General features: G+C 43.5%; 1 protein-coding gene across 13 annotated transcripts in view; it reads right to left on the reverse strand.

Annotated features, from left to right (window-relative positions):
* The window catches only part of nav1b (neuron navigator 1b), a 133,201-nt gene that overhangs the window by 49,038 nt on the left and 59,831 nt on the right, over nucleotides 1-24,332 (reverse strand). For all 13 annotated transcript variants that reach the window (XM_024426501.2, XM_024426500.2, XM_024426509.2 and 10 more), the window contains 2 exons: nucleotides 15,963-16,065; nucleotides 13,079-13,441 (listed from right to left, as the gene is read on the reverse strand). In XM_024426501.2, the coding sequence (XP_024282269.1) occupies nucleotides 13,079-13,441; nucleotides 15,963-16,065 (466 nt within the window). The remainder of the gene's footprint in view (nucleotides 1-13,078; nucleotides 13,442-15,962; nucleotides 16,066-24,332) is intronic.

Consider the following 24,332-nt stretch of genomic DNA (forward strand, 5'->3'; position numbering starts at 1 on the left):
ACGTTAGCAGAATTCATCTGGAAGTTTGGGGGAACCTTGCTTTGCTGTAGGTTACATAAACCAACACCACACCAGTTTAAAACAAACACATAGAGGATGTTATTTTTCTAAGTGTTCTCTCTGCATTGCTGGGAAGGGCTGATAACTACTAAGCGTTTTCACTGTGAGTCTACACCTGCTGTTTTACAAAGCATATGAAAAATAAAATTGGATTTGACTTGGAAAGCTAATTAATATAACTTAAAAAGAATATTCATACACTCTCTCTGGGCATCTCTTCTCTACGCTCCAACTCCTGCCAAATGAAAGCATTGGAGCGGTAAGGGACACCGCCTCACTGTCTGCCTGTCTGTCGTCCGGGAGGCCAGCTTGACTGAGTGTCCTCCCTGCTTGACCTTCAGTCAGAGGACCACCGGGGAGGAGAGATGATAACATAGAGCAGCAGCTCTACTTCACTTAAAACATAGACCGGTACACTACGGCAATAAATACACACATTGTGCTTCTGTGGCTAAATGCAAATTGCTCCATAACCTATTCCTTTAAACTAATTTTTTTATAACATTATTCACTTGCTGAGATCAGAGTGGAAATTAAGTCCTGGCATAGGCCGGGTAGACTAGCCTGCATTAACTCTGTGAACTGAATGATTCACAAGGCTTAGACAACCACAACACAATCTAGCCGGGACCTCCAGCAGGGCATGAGGAACCTCGGAAAATGTTATTCTGGTTCCTCCCCACATTAGTAACAGAGCGTTCTCACCGTGATGTCATCGGGTCAGAGGAGCATCCAACAACTCTGGGAGTTTCACTGTGTGGGCCAAGAAGGTACCTTCCCCAACCAGAGCAGACCAAACCAGCACAGGCCTGAAGATTCAAGGCTAATTGGTTCAATCTGAATGGCGCTGTAAATTGTCTTTGTGTCATGGATCTGTACTGGTCTGATGGTCCAGTACATGGCAACGTGGAAAGAGTTGGCTGAAGCAGACACTATCAAAGGGTTCTGGTGTCTCATGACCAAAGGTGGTCATAGCTCGGCTCAGGAGGCAAGATGATACATTTTAAAAATGTGTATTTACATTTGTTTATTTACATTTGTTTATTGACATTTGTTTTTATTGTGATACCCTTTGAAATGTTACACATAGAAGGAACAAGAGTATGTAAATACTGTATATCTAGCCTGATCCTAGACCACCCTGACCACTGCATTCTCATTCTGTGTCAATTCACCTCATCGCTTCATGTATCCGTGTAGCGAATCATTTATGTGAGCTCGCAAGATCAGGCTGGCTGGCGAGGCTAAGATTTATCTACCATGGTAGTTCCTGAGTTGAGCCAGACCAAACAACAGCCAGTGATCTGTTATCAGCTAGCACCAGCCACACAACAGGCAATGGGAAGATTTCTGTCCCGAAGAGAAAGCAAATGATATGCCCCAACCAGACGGACTGTGGCGATGATACTCAATAAAAGACTGTTGTGTCTTCCTACGTCTCCTGATACTCGTAACCTGATCTTTTGAATACAAATTATGTGGCAAACAGTCAGTTTACAGTTTCCCTGTTGCCACTTTTCTTTGTTCAGTGAGAGACCCACATCCCTTTCTCACCAATAACACCTGTAATTGAATTCAATGGAGCTTAATAACGATAATAAGTGTATTTGTGAAGTGCTTTGTAATTATTGTGCTTAAAGTGAATGCCATTCCCGGGAAACCAATTTCCTGCTGCCATTGAAATGAACTACAGTATATCAGGCATTTATACAAATTCTGTACACATCTCCTGCCTCCTGTTTATCTGACCAATTCAGAGTGCTGCTAAACATGCGGTCACCTATCCCATACGTAACCTTTACTAAGCAGTAATTACTAGTATAGCCATTACCTACTGACCGAGTGGCTTGTGTCTGAAACAACCATCCCCAAAATGTTTGCTTAGGTCACGACTCACCATTCAAGAATATAGCATTTTCGGATGGGACATGTGCAAGCTGTTTAAAACACTGATTTCCACTGTCAGTGTGAATGACTGCGATGACTGCACACTAACTCATGACATGTGCTGCACTCTCTTTGCTGTCGTTAACTGCCGTTGGCTGTACCGCAGCAGACCCGACCAACAGGAAGCTGCTTTCATGCTCTGACCTTTCACGGCTGTGGTCTTTATCAGTAGCTGTCAGCTCTTTCTGCCGGACCAGTTAAAAGGTAACGAGCAAAGATGTCTGGCCGGCTTAACATTTCTGCAAGTCCATGTTCGAGGTTTAGTTCAAATCGGTAGATACGCCCCCCTGACTGTCATGTGTAAAAAAAGACGGCCGTTTATTTGGTTATAAATGAGAGGGATGGAAGGAGGGAGGGAGAGGAGGAGGGGGGGGCGCAGGAGATAGAGCCCTGCACCACCCTCCCTCAGAATGATTATTTAATATGAATCCAGAATTGGCATTGGCTAAGGTAGTCCATAAAATCAGCTAAAATATTCATAGGTGCCAGCGGAGTCTCTTCCTCCACATGGTAGGAAATAAGGTAAGTATCCAGAGGCTGTTGTAGAAAGCTATATCCACTTTATAATCATGACAGGCATCCACTGCTCTTGGACAACCCCTTTGATTACCCAGTGGAACACCATTCATGCATTCAGCAAGAAACTTCTACTTGAAAAGGCTTGACTCAATAACCCAGAAAATCAATCAATAATGACTACCAAGGCTAGTGGTGTAATGACACAATCCTTCCAGTAGAAGGCACAATGAGCCCAGATTGAGGGAGCCTGCTATGGCATGGACAATGGCAAGGATTGGCAGAATGACTTGGGTGTCATTGCTGCATTTGTTGGCAGCTGGTGCCTGACCACTACAGTCTTTCTTGCATTCTGTACATTGTATTCTATTTGTGCACACTTTGTCCACATACTTTCATCAATCAATTTATATTCAAGACCTTTATCATGAAAAGCGTTGAATTCCTCTGAAGCAATGCCTTATTGATGCATTATAGAAGTCTCTAAGCAGCTCTCTGAGGATCAAGCGCAGTGTCCACTGGCACACCGTGTTGTCCAGTCAGTTTTAACCTCATCACTTTATCCTCTTATTCAATCAGTACATGAAAAAGAGAGATTCGTACTGTTATTTTGATTTGTATTGAGCTTGACCCTGGCAAAGCTAACAGGATTGCGCTGCCATCAGCAGCAAGGCAAGGCGGTACAGCACGGAAGCTCCAGTAACACTTGCAGTAAAACAGTAATGGCTCTGAGATGCATTGTTGAGTCCATCTGAGACTTGAGCTCTGTATATCCACGTGAAAATGGACTCCCTCTGATCGTTGGGCTGGAAAACATCAGCCAGACTAGACCTCAGACAGGACGGGAGGGTTCCCTTACCAAACACCACATCACAGGGGCACACCAGGACACCTAGCCCTGATATGGTTGTAATGGAGCCTGCCTGCCGTGAGTGATGACATGACATCATGGACATGATACAGAGATGTTCACATGCCCCCAGGGCTATGGTCATCTAATTAGATACTGGTCCGTTTATCAGACATGTATGTGGAGGTGATACTGTAGTGGTGGTCTTCTTGATTCTGTCTTCTACTATGTCTCTGTGTCTGTGTGTGTGTGTGTAAGGGGAGGGCCTCCTCTGTTCACATGTGGCCCAAGACCCCTCCTGGCCTCGGGGGTAGGGTATGTAGAGTAGAGTGATCCCCTCCCTCTTCACCTTACCCCTGTACATATCTACTTTTATTGATTCAGTATCCATGCACATTGTAAATATGGTACTGGAAATAGTATATACATACTATGCTTACTTACTTTAGCGTGTTCTTGTTATTTTTTATATATTTTGTGATTTTGTTCTACTTTATTATTTTTAGTTTACATTGTTATTGATTACTACATTGTTGGGGTTAGAGTTTGCAAGTAAGGCATTTCACGGTACTTGTGCATGTGAAATTAAAACGTGGAACTTGAGCCATGGTCCATAAAGGGTTGACCCCGAGCAGCGGTCCTACTAAACCGTAATCCCTGCAGGGCTTTTGGAGGGTCCGGCCAAGCAGGCCCAGACCTAATCAATCTGCACATGGCTTTATGTGGGTCAGGAAAGCACTATGCTAGGCTGGTCAGGAAAGCACTATGCTAGGCTGGTCAGGAAAGCACTAATCTAGGCTGGTCAGGAAAGCCAAGAAGAGACTGACTGTGGAGTAGAGTCCAATGTATGCAGGAAAGGGAAATTGAAGGCAGACTGTTCCGTTCTTTGTGGACCAGTATTAGATGACTAGAGGCAAATACTGTACTGTATGCACTCAAGTATGGGTGTGTTGATGTGCAATTTCCATTAAAATGAGCCATAGTGTAAATGGTTACACACACACAGAGAGAGACAGAGAGAGAGAGAGAGATAGAGAGAGAGAGACACAGAGAGAGACAGACAGACAGATTTCCTAGCATGTGCAAAGCTTTTTCACCATTGCCATGGAAATGACATTACCAGAAGAGCAAACTGAAACGATGGATTAGCTAACATGAAGGACTCCATTCTTTGTCTTAACTCAGTAATACATAGCACATACTTAATATGCATATCTTTGGTCAGACTCTGAATAGTGTTGTATCTTAAACAGCATTAAGCATACTGCATGATAACCTAACCGAGCATGATGTTGTTCAACTTGTTCTTCAGAAACAACACCTATTATGGAAAGAGATGGATTACATTCTAATGACCCTAACTCAAACAGAATGACCACTTGCAAGTCTTTGTGCCGTAATCATTGATAGGTGATCTGAAACCCTTAACAAGTATGTCTGCCATGGAAGGATTCAAAGGGGAGTTCTAACAATAGGTACGAGCCGCAGACATCCATTGCCTAGTCTCCCACTATACCATTTCATGTTTGGACGCAGAGCGATCTTCTTAAATCGGTCAATATGAAGCCCTTTCATCCTCCACACACACATTAACCACACACACGTGCACGAATACACACACGCTGACTCCAGCACACTGACTCGTCAGTGGGTCAGAAGAGGAGGGTTGCCATGGCAGCATATCCCGATCCATGTGCCGCATGATGAGAGGCGTGTTGCTGCACCAGCCTTTCCCTTCCTTTTGCCTGCACTGCTTAGAACACTGTTCAATGCGCGCACACACACACACACGCACGCACGCACACAAACACACACACACAGTCCATCACCCCTGTACCACCATGTTCCCACATACATTACCTCACCTTGCAGCACAGTGGAAAGAGGGGGGCCATAGATAGCCTAGTACTCAGCCTACTACAGTACTCCCATTCCACATGGTAATGTAAGCTACTCACCCTGTAGGCATCTCCATAATCGATACCTCAGCATGCAGTCAAGCGCTTTATAGCCGTTTCACTAAACAGGTTAGAATCTGAATCCCCCCCCCAAAAAAAAATTCGGAGTCATTCGTTTTCTGTCTGAGAGTCTAAATAAGCATTCAGTAATGTTTTGAGTTACTCAACGTCTGCCAGGAAAAGACGGTAAATCCCTTGGTTGCGATAAACAGAGAGCATTCTGGGTGGGCCTCATTTAGCGAAGTTCCATGTTTGCATGTCCTTTTTAACGCAGTAGACCATTCGCTCCGTCAAAGAGCGAATGACAAAACAGATTATCCTCCTGTGAAACGACGGGATTGGACATGAGAAAGTAGCTATCGGGCTGAAACAGAGCGCTGATGCCGCCACTCGGTGGGTCTAAGGGTGTAACCGTAGATGACGGGTGAAAAACTCAATTCTACATTTGTGAAAATGGCACTGAATAGTGGGACATTTATCATTTCTCTTTCAGGTATAGCAAATCTAAACTATATTCAGTAATATCGTTATTACAGTATTGTCATTATTACAGTAATGTCATTATTACATTATTACAGTAATATCATTATTACAGTAATATCATTATTACTCCTAACCCAATGTGTGGAATATGATTCAGGGAGACCTGGTTAAAATGGCTGCCAATGTTACAATACGATACTGCTGATGGTCATCCTCCATTATTATGTGGTGTGAAGAGTGTAACTACTGAAAACTACGATTCTGTCATTATAAAGACATTATGATTCTACCATACAGATTCTAACAGATGGTACATTACCCTCCTTCCTCCAAAGTGGGGCCTAGTCAGAATGTTCAGATGGAAACGTATTGTGTAGAACATACATTATTCTCGGCCATGAGGAGTAAGCCATGGAGCCTTTCAGCTCTATGCATCATATTTCTATCTAAACATTTCAACCTCATCTGAACACACCGCACACCGCACTCAGAGGAATGGCATTGCTCTCTGGGTACCCGGGTTACCCCAGCACACAGTACAGCATAGACTAGCTGTGCATATCACACACAGCCCTACATTACTATGTGTTTTGATGTTGTTAATGTAGCAATATAATCAATAGTCATTAGGCCACCAACAATGGGCTGCAGGTTCAAATCACTCCATAGAATCCAAAACCCCCGGAAGGACCACACACAGTGGCTTGGTCTAAACGTGTTGTAACGAGCCAAGATTAGAGCGTCTGGTTTGATAACACGTATGACAAATTGCCTCAATTAAGTCAACGATTTAACATAAAAGCCAACCAGGAATCAGAATACAGAGCCATCTGAATTATAGATGTGGCTATAATATTATACTACAGGACCATTTTAGCTCAACATTCCCATTTTACCCATGGCACTCAAACCTTCCTTCGGATATGCTTGACAGTATTCTATGGCTTCCATTCAGATAAAGGAGAATGTATTAGGGATGACGACGAATTAGGTGGAAAAATGCTCCGTCTCCCCACAGTCACACTGGAGCTGGTTGCTATGGAGATGCAGGAGGGGCTTGCAGAAATTATCTATTTTCAAGAGACTGTAGATGCTAATGGTTTCCAATGAGCTGAACTGTGTGTGTGTGTGTGTGTGTGTGTGTGTGTGTGTGTGTGTGTGTGTGTGTGTGTGTGTGTGTGTGTGTGTGTGTGTGTGTGTGTGTGTGTGTGTGTGTGTGTGTGTGTGGAGTGCTGTCAGAATCTGGGATTATTTTCACATTGACTGTACGTACAGTAGCTCTCAGATAAAATTAATTAATGGTTACCAACAAGGACAGCATTGTTGCTAAAAATGCAAATGTATTCAGAAGTAAGATGAGATATGTAGTATGGAGGAAACTAGAGCATGAGCCGTCTCTTCCGTTTTTAAGACCTGGATTAGCCTAGCTGCATACCGGTAGTTATTCATACTATAAAACGCTATTATAGATTAGCCCTTTGACAGTCAGTGGCATAGCACTATTCCTATGAGAATGAGGGGTTTATCCAAATCAAGGGCATTTCCCGCTGAACTCACAGACAACACATCTGCACAGTATGTATCATGAAGGCTTTTCAGGTGGTTTTAGCATTCAAGCACAAGAATGTATCGAAGGACATGCTCCAATTTCAGTGTCTTCAAAAAGTTTTCACACTTCTTGACTTTTTACACATTGTTTTGTGTTACAGCTTGAATTTAAAATGGATTAAATTGAGATTTTACACACAGTACTCCATAATGTCAAAGTGGAATTATGCTTTTAGACTTTTTTAGACTTTACAAATGAATAAAAAATGAAAAGTTGAAATGACTTGAGTCAATAAGTATTCAAAGCCTAAATATGTTTAGGTGTAATGATTTGCTTAACAAGTGACATAATAAGTTGCATGGACCTGTTTAAAACAGCTAGCTTCTGTCCTCCTCTGAGTACATTGACTCAATGCAAAACCTAGGAGGCTCATGGTTCTCATCCCCTTCCATAGACTTACACAATAATTATGACAACTTCTGGAGGACGTCCTCCAACCTATCAGAGCTCTTGCAGCATGAACTGACATGTTGTCCATCCAATCAAGGGATCAGAAAATGAATCTAGTACTGAAAGCATAAGCTACAGCTAACTGTAGCACATAAAATGTGGTGAGTCGCTGACTCAAAGAGAGAAAGACAAGTTTTCTTCCAAAATGAAAGAGAAGCAAGAGAGAGCTATATTTCGTAGTATATACATTTTTTACTTTCACTTACTTTGCTAGAGTCAATTGCAGCTAGCTAGTTTAGCCTACTCAAACACCAGACTCAAACAGAGAGGGATGCTATGTTAGCTAGCTGGCTATTGCTATCCAACACTGGAACTCTTCCAACTCAAGGTAAGCTTTTGGTTTTAAAAATGTATTGCCACCGGGACTTGCCGGTGTAACTGCTAAACTGCTTGCTGCTGACTGTACACTGTACTGCATGATTGTAGCGGGTTTACTAACATGTTAGTTCTAGTAGCTATGTTGACTATGACATGACAACGATGTAGGTTGTGTGTAGCAGTTAGTGGTCATGATATGAATGTTTGGCTTGGAAAGGTTTTTTCGCCTGGTCACAGACAGCTGATGTGTTGTGCACTGAAGTCCACAAGCGAGGGGAAAATGTGAGAGGCAGAGAGCACGTAGATATACAATGAGCTGTTTGTATGTGGCTGCTATGAAGGTGAACTGTGTTTGCGGGTGATCAGGGTGGCATAGTGGTTAGAGTGTTGGACTAGTAACCGAAAGGTTGCGAGATTGAGTCCCTGAGCTGACAAGGTAAAAATCTGTTGTTCTACCCCTGAACAAGGTATTTAACCCACCACTCCTAGGCCATCATTAAAAATAAGAATTTGTTCTTAACTGACTGACTTAAATAAAGGTTAAAAAAAATACAATTGTGCTGAAACTGTTGAACTATGTTTCTTAAAATGAAGCAACTGGGATAAACATTGAACTGGGTGAATGAAATATGAAAAACAGTTAAACTGTAATAAAATGCTGTAAAAGAAATAAGGCCATGTTCATTAAAACAATGTATCATCCGCTCTCATCTTAAACGGCACCGACCGCTACTGCATACAATTATCTCTAAAGGTCCCTCAGTCAAGAAGTGAATTTCATACACAGCTTCAACTACAAAGACCATTGAGGTGTTCCAATGCCTCACAAAGAAGGGCACCTATTGGAATATTGGTTTTTAAAAAATGATATTGAATATCCTTTTGAACATGGTGAAGTTATTGATTACATTTTGGATGGTGTATCAATACACCCAGTTACTACAAAAATACAGGCATCCTTCCCAACTCAGTGACGAAGGAAACCACTTAGGGATTTCAACATGAGGCCAATGGTTACTTTAAAGTAGTTCAAGAGTTTCATGGCTGTGAAAGAAGAAAACTAAGGAAGGAAGGATCAACAATATTGTAGTTACTCCACAATACTAATCTAAATGACTGAGTGAAAAGAAGGAATGCTATGCAGAATTTTAAAAAATAAGGCACTAAAGTAAATCTGCAAAACAATTGCAGAAGAAATTAACTTTATGTCCTGAATACAAAGTGTTAAGGTTTGGGGTAATCCAACACAACACATCACTGAGTACCACTCTTCATATTTTCAAGCATGGTGGTGGCTGCATCATGTTATGGGCATGCTTTTCATTGGCAAGGACTAGGGAGTTTGTTAAGATAAAAAGAAACGGAATAGAGCTAAGGACAAGCAGAATCCTAGAGGAAAACCTGGTTCGGTCTGCTTTCTAACAGACACTAGGAGACAAATTCACCTTCCAGCAGGGCAACAACCTAAAACTCAAAGTAAATTATACAGTACACTGGAGTTGCTTACCAAGGCAACATTGACTGTTCCTGAGTAGGCAAGTTACAGTTTTTCCTTAAAAAGACTTGAAAATCTATGGCAAAACATGAAAATGGCTATCTAGCAATGATCAACAACCATCTTAACAGAGCTTGAAGAATGTACAAAAAACAATAGTGTGAAAATATTGTACAATACTGGTGTGCAAAGCTCTTAGAGACTTCCACAGAAAGAAGTACAGCAGTAATCACTGCCAAAGGTGATTCTAACATGTTTGAATCATGGGTTTGAATACTTGAGATATTTCTGTATTTCATTTTCAATAAATTTGCAAAGATTTCTGAAAACATGTTTTGACTTTGTCATTGTGGAGTATTACGTATGGATTACGTGTGAATTATTATTTTTTAAATAAATGTTAAATTCAGGCTGTAACAACAAAATGTGGAATAAGTCAAGGCACTGTATACATTTTCTCTTAGGGATTTGGTAGTTATACTATCCCTTCGTTATATTCTGACAGATAAAATACATTGGGGATCTCGATCCAAGCGTATGGTTATCAAAAAGACGCCAGTAGTCCTGTCTCTGTATGGGCTGACCTGGGAACAGGTGGCACACCACAGGAGGTACAGGGTTTCTCATCATGGTCACCTTAAATAGCTCACCTAGGGATTGAGGACACAGGTGGCCCAGTGCTGAGCACTCACTATGAGGCATTTTTACAATCACCAGACATACCATCATACTCTCACTCTATTTCTCTTCAATCTCATTCTGCTTCTCACTATGCCTTGTCTCCGTCAATCACACTTCTCAATATTTACACTGTAGTCTCTCATAGGCAGAGTGGACTGATTACCCAAGCGGGCCAGTCAGTCAGTGCCCCAGAAGCTGCAGAGTAAATCCCAGTAGATGTGGAGTAATGATAAAGTTGCTCACATCACACCAGAGAACTGGCCTGGATTCCCTGCCTCTGCCTATCCTCTCCCTGCCTACTGACTGTCAACTAGGGAGAGGGAATTAGAAAGAGAAAGAGAGAGGTGGGGGGGCAGAGAGAGAGATTGAGAGAGCGAAAGAGACTGTTAAATGAGTGTTAAATGAGGCATGAATGACGCATGAAAGGAGAGAATGCTGTGGCTTTGCACCTGGGATCACTTGACACCTTGACCTGGGATCAGACTGATGCCCTACCACAGCATTGATCGGTAGGCTACTGTTACTAATGCGCAGTTAGTTCGTTAGTGGGTTTTAACTGTAAAAAAAAAAAAGAAGTAGGGTAGTACTTTAAGCCAATGTCATTCTGTACTTCAGTCCTTTCTGCTAAATTGTTGGTAGCACAAAGTGACTTGCTCAATCCCATTTAGTGGAGAGGCAGGCACTGACTCGGGGGGCTCTGTGTGCGTTTGTGTCAGTTACACCCTCCTCCGTCTCTGCAGTGAGATGTGGGTGTGAATGAATGCCCACTGCTGTCTTTGACACAGCCAGCTCAGCAGGAGGGCTGGTAATGAATGTCATTACTGCACAACTCAGACGTGATCTGCACTCATTTAGATCAATTTAGAGATCCACTTTTGGTTTTGCTGCCATTCGGACATCTTAATTTTCAACAAAATGGAAGACTCTAAGACAGATCAATTCTTGTCTTGTTTCAGCAGATAATTTCCCAAGTTGTTGGAACGGCTAGGAACAGAGACGGAATAGTGAAGCTGCAAGTTTGGAATTATTCTGGACTCTAGACTCTTGTTTAGAGTCTAGTGTTTGCACATGTTTATTCACTAGTTGCCATCAACACACACACACACACACACACACACACACACACACACACACACACACACACACACACACACACACACACACACACACACACACACACACACACACACACACACACACACACACACACACACACACAATGTATTTCACAGGACAATGAGTTTCAGCAGATTCGCATTAGTAGCTAGGTTTCTATCTAATTGGCAACATATTTCCATGCAAATATAAAATAAAATGCATTTAAAAAATATGCAAATTTTCCCACCAGATATATGTTTCCATCAAATTGACTTGTTGCAAATAAAAGGCTGTGTGTGATGACTTAGTGGACATAAAAATAACTTGTACGGTAAATTCCAATGAACCAAATAAAAAATACTAGTTAAATGGGTTTCCATCGCATTTTCAACTCTACTGAAGGTTTTGCCACAAAACATGTTGTATTATATAGCGAATGTGCCCATTCGGATCTTTGCTGTTTCCATCAGGCCTGTCGTGAATTTTACTTATCCGACATATACTTTAATTGCATTACAAGGTTGGATGGAAACCTGATTAGTAAAACCAACTATCGATGCTGAGAATAATACCTGATGATTCACATGCAAGTCGCTACTCATCACAGCTAAACCTTCCAAAAAATCCTACAGGAATCCTGCAGGACTTTGCTGATCCACCTCAGCAGAATCAGTCTGAGATGAAGGCGACATGGTTGCTGCATGAAGCATGAATCCATAATAGACCCATTCAGGAACAAGCGAGTTACACTAGACAAGACTGCAGGGCTCCAGACTAACATTTTATCCTGGTGGCACTAACTTTTTCAAAGAAAAGTTAAAACATTTCAGCATCACATAGTAGAATACATTTGAGTCATCATCTTATTAAGTAATTAATAATGTTTTATTAAGAATGTAATAGACTACTGAGATGGTATTTTTATAATATTCTAACATGTCCAAGCGGAATAATGCACTTTACTGTTTAACAAATTCATGGTTTTAGTCGCTCTAAAAATAGGACGTTTTGATGTAGATGACGAGGTAGAATGTGCAGCTCGCACCAGTGTAACCAATTCAACATTTTACTCGCACAGCCGAGATAAAGGGTCTCAAAATGTGACTAAATGGTCGCAGTCTGGAGCCCTGGACTGCTGAGGACAGCACTGTGAAAGGGTTACTACAAGCACAGTGCATCCAAATCCATCCCTGATTGATGCTTGTTTTATGACATACCGTAAGTTGTAGGACCAAGTGATAACAGCCATCCGTAGACTCCACAAGGACAATATCAAAGATCATTTTACAGTAGGATGCAAAGTGAGTCTTACTGAAGAACTGGATCCAAAGCCTGCACAAACACCTAGTAGCTCCCCACAACCAGAGTAGAATAACCCTGAGTTGGACAATAGAATAACCACAGGTGTCAAACTCATATCACAGAGGGCTGAGTATCTGCAGATTTTCACTCCTACCTTGTACTTGATTGATCAATTAAGGTCACTGATAAGTTAGGAACTCCCCTCACCTGGTTGTCTGGCCACAAATTAAAAAAAAAATTGAAATAACAAAAACCAGCAGGCTCTCGGCCTGCCATGGAATGTGTTTGACACCCCTGCTATATCCCCTTACCCATTGGCTAGGTTGTCATCGTCATCCTCTGGCATGCTCTTTCCCAGCAGGTCGCTGTCGCTCAGGTAACCAGACTTGAGGTCAGCATCGTCCACATCCAGCCCTTCGATGAGCTCGATTCGGGAGGAGTGGCTGAGACGGCTGGAGACTCGGGCAGGCATGGTGTGGGCCGTATACTGGGACCCGGCCTTTCCCCCATGGTACACGCCACTACCCGTGGACGAGGGGGCGTCTCCAGCCTGCAGCCGGGGGCTGGACTGACCGTGGCGCCAGGAGAGAGGAGACGAGCGATTGGACAGACTGGACATGCTGCGGGCGTTGGTCTCGTCACTGTCATAGCAAACATTACTGCTCTCCAGACAGCTGGGGAGAGAAGAGGAAGAGAGAGCGGTTATAGTATTGTAGAAAGAGAGGACAGAAAGGGAGGTTTGAGGGACATATAGAGAGAGAATTAGAGAAAGAAATTCCATTTCCTGTTTCTCACTCTCTGTCATTGGGCCTTTCAAGAAATCTGTCTTGACATATAGTCTCTGCTGACCCAGATACAGCTGTAACATTCACTCTCAGCCTTCAGCGACTACAACAAAGAATGGGTGGCATCTCAGAACTCAAGGGCATCTCGCTTGCTATAGAATAAGAGCATAGCATCATTGTGTGAACAGAGGAAAGTATTTTGTCCCCTCTCTCCCTTTGACGGGATCGTTCATAACCCTCAGCATTATGTTCACAATATCATTACCAGCTGGGACTTACAGACCCAAGGTAATCAGCACGTAATCACACACCGCCAACATCATTTTAAAAAAATGTTTGCTCGGGCCAGGAGTTTTTCTTGACTACATGACCTGACCAGGGAAAACTCTGGGCCTTTGTGTCAGCCAGTGAAAGGTGAACCAATGTGGACTAGAGAGAAGTTCCAGTTTAGACTAGAGAGTTCTTCTAGTCTGTTGTCTAAGTGAGAGGTTAGACTAGAGAGTTGTTCTAAGTTTAGACTAGAGAGTACTTCTAAGTTTAGACTAGAGAGTACTTCGAGTCTGTTGTCTAAGTGAGAGGTTAGACTAGAGAGAAGTTCTAGTTTAGACTAGAGAGTAGTTCTAGTCTGTTCTCTAAGTTGGTCAGGTTTTACAATGCCCTCCCGATGGCAAGGAGCTTCTGCTGAGTCTGGCGATTACATAACCAGATGCACCAACCAGCCCAGATGAATAATGCAATGCCTGCCTGAGACCACGTGGGTGTTTTTTCCTTCTGCTATTTCTGTACTTCTATAGATGGATAATTCATCAACAGGGGCTGTTAACTGTTACTGCCTCAGGAATACATTCCGACGCCCACAATGCTTCAGTGGAATGATACATTAGCTCACAGTAGGACGGTACTTCCTTGAGAGTTTTGAAATGTAGTTTAACTTCAATTTGCAAGATAGTTTGAACTCATGGATGCACATCAAACAATCCCATATGTTAGGGTATATGTTTGGGAGTTATGACAGGGAGCTGAACTAGTGACAGAATTACGGCCGGTCAGAGAGCTGTTAAAAAAAAACATGCTGTATACGCAGTGAGGTAAAGTCATCCGAAGCTTATGATGTATTAGTAGTACTGTATGTGGATGTTACTTACAGTACCTATAGTCCATTTTTGCTTTAGAGCAGGGCTCTCCAACCATGTTCCTGGAGAGCTACCATCCTAGGTTTTCATTCCAAACCTAATCTAGTGCACCCGATTCTAATTATTAGCTGGTTGATAAGATGAATCAGGTTAGTTACAACTGGGGCTGGAGCGACAGCATACAGTAGGGTAGTTCAGCAGGGTAGTTCTCCAGGAACAGGGTTGGAGAGCCCAACCCTAGAGCAGGGTTTCCCAAACTCGGTCCTGGGGCCCCCACCCTGGGTGCACATTTTGTTTTGACCCCTAGCACTACATAGCTGATTCAAATAACCAACTCATCATCAAGCTTTGATTATTTGACTTGGCTGTTGAGTGCTCGGGCCAAAAACCTAAATGTGCACCTGGGGGGGGCAGGACTGAGATGCTCTAGAGGTTTGGTGGCCAAGGTCGAAAAGCATGAGTTTTTAAATGGGTGAAGTTGCCGAGGTGTCTGTCAATCTCCAGAGGCCAGGGCTATGGAAATTCAGAGCTCATATCTGGGATGGAATCCCTTAGGACATGAACACCACACACATCAAAGAGAGACCAAACGGCATAGGGGAACATTGGTAGGCAGAGCACATACTGTTGAGCTGGAGATAAGAAGCAGGCAAAAATGGTAGATACACAGGCTTGGAATGCAGAACAACTTTTTGTTAACGAACGATTCGGTTTCTGCCCAGGTTCTTCAATATTCCGTGGAGTTAGTCTCTGGTGCTTCCTGTTATTGTCCGTGTCTCCTCGTGATAGAGGCCGTCCGAAACGAAATACTCGACAAAGGGTTTCCCGGAATGTAATGGTCATGAAACAGAAACAGTCTGTTTCAGAGGGATTGACAGGATATGTTTAACAGGTGGCAAGTTGCCAAGAAGACATAAAGGAGGGCAGTTGTGTAAATATGATTGGGTGTACTCTATCGATCTGTCCATTGTGTTTCGTGAATGTGTCTGAGTATGCTACATTTCTCAAACAAATCCATAGCTTTCTTCTATGTCTACACGTACAGCATCTTGCTGAACCAATGAAACAACATACAGTTGACAGGTAAGGTGTGGGCAGCAAGTAATGTTTGCGCAGATGGAACTTTAAAAGAAAGACAAATACGGAAATAAAAGGATACTCTTGGTTTCGAGAAAGCCCTTTAACGTTGTGCCCCGTTCACACCAGTACGTGGCATCAGAAGCACCCCAGTATTGCCTACCATAATCTATAAACTCAATGTACGGTAATGGACTCACCCATGGCTGAGCTGGGCTCCCCGTAGACTGGACATGGTATCTTCCAGGTTCTGTCTGAGGTCAAGGACGTTCTGCACCGTGCGTTTCCTCTGAGACTCTGGGTCTGTGGGGACATCACATCAGTCACTGTGGTCAGACACACAATGCAATTACATGTTCCATGTATCACTGTCAGACTGTTGCGTCTTATTCCCTTGAGATATCCCAAAGATTTTCCTCTCTGCAAATAAATATGAAAGTTCCAGTGTGAACACACTGTTGTGACTGTGGACGGGTATTGTGTAGTGACAGGTGTTTTGCTGGTGAGAAGCATCCATGCTGCGTTCACATTGTTAGGAAGACAAATGTGACTCCCTGGGCTCCCTCACCATGGCAACGCTGCTCTAACCCTCCTACAGGATCCTGACATAATACAGATCTAACTGTGGAAACACCCCTGTTTTGGATCTTGACGTGGTACAGTCCTAGATGTAAAACACTGATGACAGTGACTGGGACTGTGAGTGGCCACCAGGGGGATGCTTCTGACATTCTATCGAAACTTCAAACTCCATAGCCTCCCACTAGGGAAGACATGCATTCTCCTTGATGTGCGTGCGTGTTCCTACGCACATTTATGCAATTATAGCATAACACAATCACAACATCGCACATACATTCAGTCACCCCCCTCTACCCCTGCACATACTGTATACACACACACACACACGCTCACAATAATCCATAGTAAATCATAGCAAAACAAAGGGAAATGTCATGATGGATGATGTGAGTCCTACACGGACAGCGGACAAGACATGACCACCCTATCCTAAATCAATAACACGAAGCCACGCTATCTGTCTCATTTGTGAAAAAGAATGAATGGATTTCTGTGTGACCATGATGGTGAAGAAGAGAGATGTGGGAAAACAGGAATGCTGTTTTCCACTATACAGCACAATAGCTACAGGTAATAGCCCATAAGAGGTGACAAAAAATTATCATCCACTGCATTAACTGAAGGTGTTGGCTAAGAGTCAAGCATAGCAGAGGAAACCCATCTCAAATAATGGGCCATACTCATTAGTTGTTCGCTGTGAGGCAATCCAAGGGAATAAGACACGTGGAGAGGCTGTAAATTAGCGAAACAGCCTTAAATAAAAATGTATGGCCTTTCGTACCTCTTTCACTATCATGAAAATGTGGATATAGAAACATGGCTGTAATGTTAATGTTCTGAGAAGTGCTATTGTAAGCTAAAAGTATGCTCTCGTTTAGCAGCTTTAAAACGTGTGTAATTACACTCTCTAGTCCTTTCAGCATCAGTAGATTGAAAATAAGGACCTCTGCTGCTCACAGTATTTCAAACAGTTTACACTTGAACTCATATCATAATCTGATAACATCAGCTCAAAATCAATCTCATTCAAAACCTGTCTTTGCCAGAAGCTGAACCATAGCCTTGTCCCAGATCTATTTGTGTTTTTGCCTAATCCATTGTCATTGACAAGCCAAACATGTATAGCATGACAATTCCATAAGGACTTGGTAACAAAGGAGAAACATACTGGCACCCAGGCTAGCTGAGCCATGCACCATTCCTTCATATTTAGCCTACCACCACAGCAGACACACCCTTTAACCTGTTAGGGCAAGGTGAGAGTCATTTATAGCTTAATCCTAGATAACGCCTGCTGATACAGTATGTTGGATCTACACCAATCTATCAAACATATGTTTCTAACAACGGTGAATATGATCTCAAAGAGAAATCTGGCTACCTTTGAGAAACCTATTTCTAGTTCTGATATCACCGGTCAGTAAGAAGGCAACACCGAAATGTATCGGTCAATTTCCATACGGTGCCATTTGAATGAATATCTTACTAACCATAAAATGTATGCGTGTCATCAACCACTTCACAACCTCAGAGCACCACTGGCATGGAACTACCGTAAGAATGCGGTCTCCAGGATACAGCTACATGGGAAACATCCTTATCTTTGTAGTGGCAACCACCACTACAAAGATATAGACCAAAAAAACGAAAGCTGAGCCAGCCAGCAGAGCTCATAGCAGACATGCATGCAGGCGCCGCACCACATGTGCTGCTGAGGAAATAGGTCTACATGGTAAAAATGATTGGCAGGTCCCTGGTGCCCTGCACTGAGAAGAGGGACGACGTGCTGTAGTTCGAACAGGAATCCTCCTCACTCGCAGACAGACAGAATGCTTAAGCAGATCTCAATGGAAAGACCATGGACATTATGAACACTTTCAATCTCAGAAAATGTTTAAATCATACGTTTTTGGGGGGGCAGAAATAACTGACGTGTTTCTATCTGTTCAGCTCTCTTTTTTCTTTACCTTTATTTAACTAGGCAAGTCAGTTAAAGAACAAATTCATATTTTCAATGACGGCCTAGGAACAGTGGGTTAACTGCCTTTTTCAGGGGCAGAACGACAGGTTTTTACCTTATCAGCACAGGGATTTGATTTTGCAGCCTTCCATTTACTAGTCCAACATTCTAACCACTAGGCTACCTACCTCTTAGGTCTGACAGACAGGGTAAACTTGTATAGATTAGTTAATCGAGACTGATTTGGCAGTCTGGAATCCCTGTTTGTTCCTTTAAGGTCCAGTCAATAGATTAGTCTTTTCACTGAGAAGACGATAGAATGGCAGTGAAAGGACTATAAATGGTCTCCCACAATAAAACACCCCACTTCAACTGTACAAACAGCCCAAAGGATAGGTGATAACCAAATGGTAGGGTTCAATCTCACAACAGAATGGTGCCTTCTCCCAAACACGAATGAGTGCAAAGGTCGAGAAATCCTACAGCAAGAAAATCCCTTTCATCTATTTAATCTGTGTGGACATGAATAGTTTTCTATTGTTAGTTATGTCCAGTAGCATGGGGGAGAGAATGTAAGATATTCTCCTACTGGAGCAGCATGACCAGTGATTCCAGATGAGTTTGCCTCACCCATTTCACCCTACATACAGTGCCTTCAGAAAGTATTCATACCCCTTGACTTATTCCACATTTTGTTGTGTTACAGCCTGAATTCAAAATGGATTACATTAATTTATCTCAACGATCTGCACACAATGCCCCATAATGACAAAATGAAAACGTGTTTTTAGACATTTTTTTAAAAATGTTTTGACAATGAAATACAGAAATATCTCATTTACATAAGTATTCACACCCATGAGTCAATACTTTGTAGAATCGCCTTTTGGCAGCAATTACAGCTGTGAGTTACCTGGTAAGTCTCTAAGCACTTTCCACACCTGGATTGTGCAACATTTGTCCATTATTATTGCTAAACAACCATTTTTGCGTCTTGCCATAGATTTTCAATAACTCATCCACTTCACTGTCTTCTTGATTAAGTTAGTATTGTGGATTAAGCACAATTGTCAAGCCTTGGTCTTAGTATTTTGTGTTTTCTTTATTTATTTGGTCAGGCCAGGGTGTGACATGGGTTTATGTTGTGGTGTGTTTTTGTATTGGGGTTTTAGTAGGCATTGGGATTGTGGCTGAGTAGGGTTGTCTAGGAAAGTCTATGGCTGCCTGAGGCGGTTCTCAATCAGAGTCAGGTGATTATTGTTGTCTCTGATTGAGAACCATATTTAGGTAGCCCGGGTTTCACTGTGTGTTTGTGGGTGATTGTTCCTGTCTCAGTGTATTGTATTTCACCAGATAGGCTGTATAGGTTTTCACATTCCATTTGTTGTTTTGTTTTGTTCGTTTGTTCTATTTTATTAAAGAACATGAGTAACCACCACGCTGCATTTTGGTCCGACTCTCCTTCGACGGAAGAAAGCCGTTACAGAATCACCCACCACACCAGGACCAAGCAGCGTGGTGACAGGCAGCGACAGCAGAAGCAGCGAAAGGAGGAATGGACATGGGAAGACGTTTTGGATGGCAAGGGTTGTTACACTTGGGAGGAGATACTGGCTGGAAGAGATCGCCTCCCATGGGAACAGGTGGAGGCACTTAGGAGAGCAGAGGCAGCCGGAGAGAGGAGCCGACGATACGACGGAACACGGTTGGCAAGGAAACCCGAAAGTCAGCCCCAAAAATGTCTTGGGGGGGCTCAGGGAGAGTGTGGCAGAGTCAGGGTTCAGACCTGAGCCAACTCCCCCTGTTTATCGTGAGGAGCAGCGATCACAGGACTTCTGGACTTGGGAGGAAATATTGGACGGAAAAGGACCCTGGGCACAGCCTGGTGAATATCGACGCCCCAAAGAAGAACTGGAGGCGGCGAAAGCGGAGAGGCGCTGGTATGAAGAGGCAGCACGGCGACGCGGATGGAAGCCCGAGAGTCAGCCCCAAAAATGTATTGGGGGGGGCTCACAGGGAGTATGGCTACGCCAGGTAGGAGACCTGGGCAAACTTCCTGTGCTTACCGGGGGGCTAAAAAGACCGGGCAGGCACCTGTTATGCTGTGGAGCGCACGGTGTCTCCAGTGCGGGTGCATAGCCCGGTGCGGTACATACCAGCTCTTCGTATTGGCCGGGCTAGAGTGGGCATCGAGCCAGGTACGGTTGGGCAGGCTCGGTGCTCAAGAGCTCCAGTGCGCCTGCACGGTCCGGTCTATCCAGTGACACCTCCACACACCAGTCCTCCGGTGGCAGCTCCCCGCACCAGGCTTCCTGTGCATGTCCTCTACCCAGTGCCAGCACCACGCACCAGGCCTTCAGTGCGCCTCGCCTGTTCAGCGCTGCCAGAGCCTTTCTCCTCTCCAGCACTGTCAGAGTCTCCCGCCAGTTTAGCGCTGCCAGAGCCTTCCTCCTCTCCAGCGCTGCCGGAGTCTCCCGCCTGTTCAGCGCAGCCAGAGCCTTCCTCCTCTACAGCGCTGCCGGAGTCTCCCGCCTGTCTAGCGCTATCAGAGTCTTCCTTCCTCTCCAGTCTCCTGCAGTGCAGCCAGAGTCTCCATGGAGCAGCCAGAGCTGCCAGTTCATGGAGCAGCCAGAGCTGCCAGTCTGCATGGAGCCAGCCAGAGCTGCCAGTCTGCATGGAGCAGCCAGAGCTGCCAGTCTGCATAGAGCAGCCAGGAGCAAGAGCCACCAGTCAGCCAGGATCTGCCAGTCAGCCATGATCTTTCAGTCAGCCACAGTCAGCCAGGATTCGCCAGTCAGCCAGGATCTGCCAGAACCACCAGCTAGCCAGGATCTGCCAGTCCAGTGGGGTCCTTGGTACTGAGTGGGTTCAGTCCCGGGCTTTCAGTCCCGGGCTTCCCCTCAGTCCCGAGGCTTCCCCTCAGTCCCGAGCTTCCCCTCAGTCCCGAGCTTCCACCTCAGGGTCAGTCCAATCAAAGGACGCGAGGGTCGCCAATCAAAGGACGCGTTACAGGGGGACTAAGACTTGGTTGGAGTGGGGTCCACGTCCCGAGCCGGAGCCGCCACTGTGGACAGACACCCACCCAGACCCTCCCCTATGGGTTTAGTGTGCGGCCGGGAGTCCGCACCTTGGGGGGGGGGGTTCTGTCACGCCTTGGTCTTAGTATTTTGTGTTTTCTTTATTTATTTGGTCAGGCCAGGGTGTGACATGGGTTTATGTTGTGGTGTGTTTTTGTATTGGGGTTTTAGTAGGTATTGGGATTGTGGCTGAGTAGGGTTGTCTAGGAAAGTCTATGGCTGCCTGAGGCGGTTCTCAATCAGAGTCAGGTGATTATCGTTGTCTCTGATTGAGAACCATATTTAGGTAGCCCGGGTTTCACTGTGTGTTTGTGGGTGACTGTTCCTGTCTCAGTGTATTGTATTTCACCAGATAGGCTGTATAGGGTTTCACGTTCCGTTTGTTGTTTTGTATTGTTTGTTTGTTCTATTTTATTAAAGAACATGAGTAACCACCACGCTGCATTTTGGTCCGACTCTCCTTCGACGGAAGAAAGCCGTTACAACAATGTTGTTGATCCATCCTCAGTTTTCTCTTATAACAGCCATTAAACTCTGTAACTGTTTGAAAGTCACCATTGGCATCATGGTGAAATCCCTGAGCGATTTCCTTCCTCTCCGGCAACTGAGTTAGGAAGGATGCCTGTATCTTTGTAGTGACTAGATGTATTGATACACCATCCAAAGGGTAATTAAACACTTTACCATGCTCAAAGGGATATACAATGTCTGCTTTTCTTTATTTTTACCCATCTACCAACAGCTGCCCTTCTTGAAACCTCCCTGGTCTTTGTGGTTGAATCTGTCTTTGAAATTCAACGCTTGACTGAGGGACCTTACAGATAATTGTATGTGTGGGGATACAAAGATGAGGTTGTCGTTCAAAAATCGTGTTAAACACAGAGTGAGTCCATGCAACTTATTATGTGACTTGTTAAGCACATTTTTACTGCTGAACTTATTTAGGCTTGCCATAACAAAGGGGTTGAATACTTGTTGACTCAAGACATTTCAGCTTTTCATTTTTAATTTGGAAAACTTTGGAAAAACATAATTCCACTTCGACATCATGGGCTATTGTTTGTTCGCCAGTGACAAAAAAAAAATCTCTATTTAAAATATTTTACATTCAGGCTGTAACACAACACAATATAGAAAAAGTCAAAGGGTTTGAATCCTTTCCGGAGGCACTGTACCTACAGTATTTGCCTGCTACTCTATGGCAGTGTATGCAGCCTATTGTCACAGTCATGGTGGGCTTGCACAGTTCACATCTAATTACTGCAGAAAGACTTGTATGCTGCATCCGCCTCATCTGCTAGTTCTCTTGTCGTCGTCGTAGTAACCCTGAGCTATGCTTTACTTCCCTGCCCTACTCTCCTCGTGGACATGGCTATTGAAGGAATACGCATTCATATTCAATCTGCCATTGAGAACGAGTCAAATTCCATCTCCCTTAGTTGTGTTAACGTGCACTCCTTCTCCACCCCCCATTACACTGTATGGCCATTTTACAATATAGTTGAATATAGACAATTGCCGATTGCTATTGAGATTCCCTCCGCATTCTCATCCATTACAGCTGCACCATACTGTACAATAGAGGCTATGTATTGGGTGAACCAAAGTCTATCTCCAGTTCTGTCTTATGGTGAGAGGGTTGGACTGTGTTGTTCTGGTAGTGGATAGAGGTCGCATTACACAAACTGACTTCATAAATAAGTCTATTATGACATCCAGAGGACAACTGTACCACCGAATCAGAATGAAGTCATAAGATGTGTCCCACAAATAGAGCCTCTATATAGAGGAATAAAAACAGTCTTTTCATTAATGCTGTTGTGAGCAATAAATCAAATTAAAAGTGGGTTACGGCTGCATTATGCAGACTATGAATATGTGTATCTGTCCAATAGATGGGTTAGCTGAGATAATCACAAAAACAATTTTATTTTAACTCGGCAAGTCAGTTAAGAACAAATTCTTATTTATAATGATAGCCTACCCCGGACAATTGTGTACTCCCAAACACAGCCAGATGTGACTAAGCCTGGATTTGAATCAGGGACTGTAGTGACACCTCTTACACTGAGATGCAGTGCCTTAGACCGCTGCGCCACTCGGGGAATGCTTCAATGGGGCACAGGTCCGTGTGTTATTTATGTTTTTAATAAAAAAATATAGTTAACATGTCAACAATCTTCGAAGCCAACCCGTCTGTTTGGCCCCATAGTTGCACAAGGGTCAGTTTTGTTGCTAAACAACCAACCCGTCTATAAGGATAGCTATTGTACGATACCATGCCGTAGGGAAGGAACATTTACTTAAAGAAAGACTGGCACAAAAGCATGTTCCGTAATACAGTTCTGATCAATGTAACCGCTGCATAATGGAGTAAGACCATTTTTGAATAAAACAAAAATACCGACTGTATTATGGCACATAAACAATTGTATAATGAGACAGGAAATCAAGGGAATACAGATATTTGGCGATTCATTTAAATATGTCATCTTTTTCGTGCCTGCTTTCTTTTCTGAGTGGTGACTTTGTTTACATGATCTAATCAAACATCAACCATTTTTTTCTATTCCACGAAGTGGAACACTTACTGTACATGAGTAGACCGTTTTTCATTCTGTCTTGTCATGTTTTGCCATGTAAATGCGTTTCATCCCTAATTGGTATTTACATTTTTATTTACACGCGGGTCAAAACCTTTTAGTCCAATGTCTACGATTTCCGACGATTACCCCCATCCTTTTGAAATAACATTTCACACTTTTCACCCATAGTAAAGTCTAGGAGAACAGATGGTTTGCACAGGTAATCGTACTGTATATATTGTCAGTTTCTCTTTTGAAAGCAATCGGTGAAGTGTCAATTAGTTGACAAATGGATTATTCACTTCTCAAACACTGCCAACTGAAAGCTAAACAGAGCTACATTGTCAGGTGGCCGTGGGTTGAGCC

Source organism: Oncorhynchus tshawytscha, unplaced genomic scaffold (genome assembly GCF_018296145.1).
Source record: "Oncorhynchus tshawytscha isolate Ot180627B unplaced genomic scaffold, Otsh_v2.0 Un_contig_1824_pilon_pilon, whole genome shotgun sequence".
Taxonomy (NCBI): domain Eukaryota; kingdom Metazoa; phylum Chordata; class Actinopteri; order Salmoniformes; family Salmonidae; genus Oncorhynchus; species Oncorhynchus tshawytscha.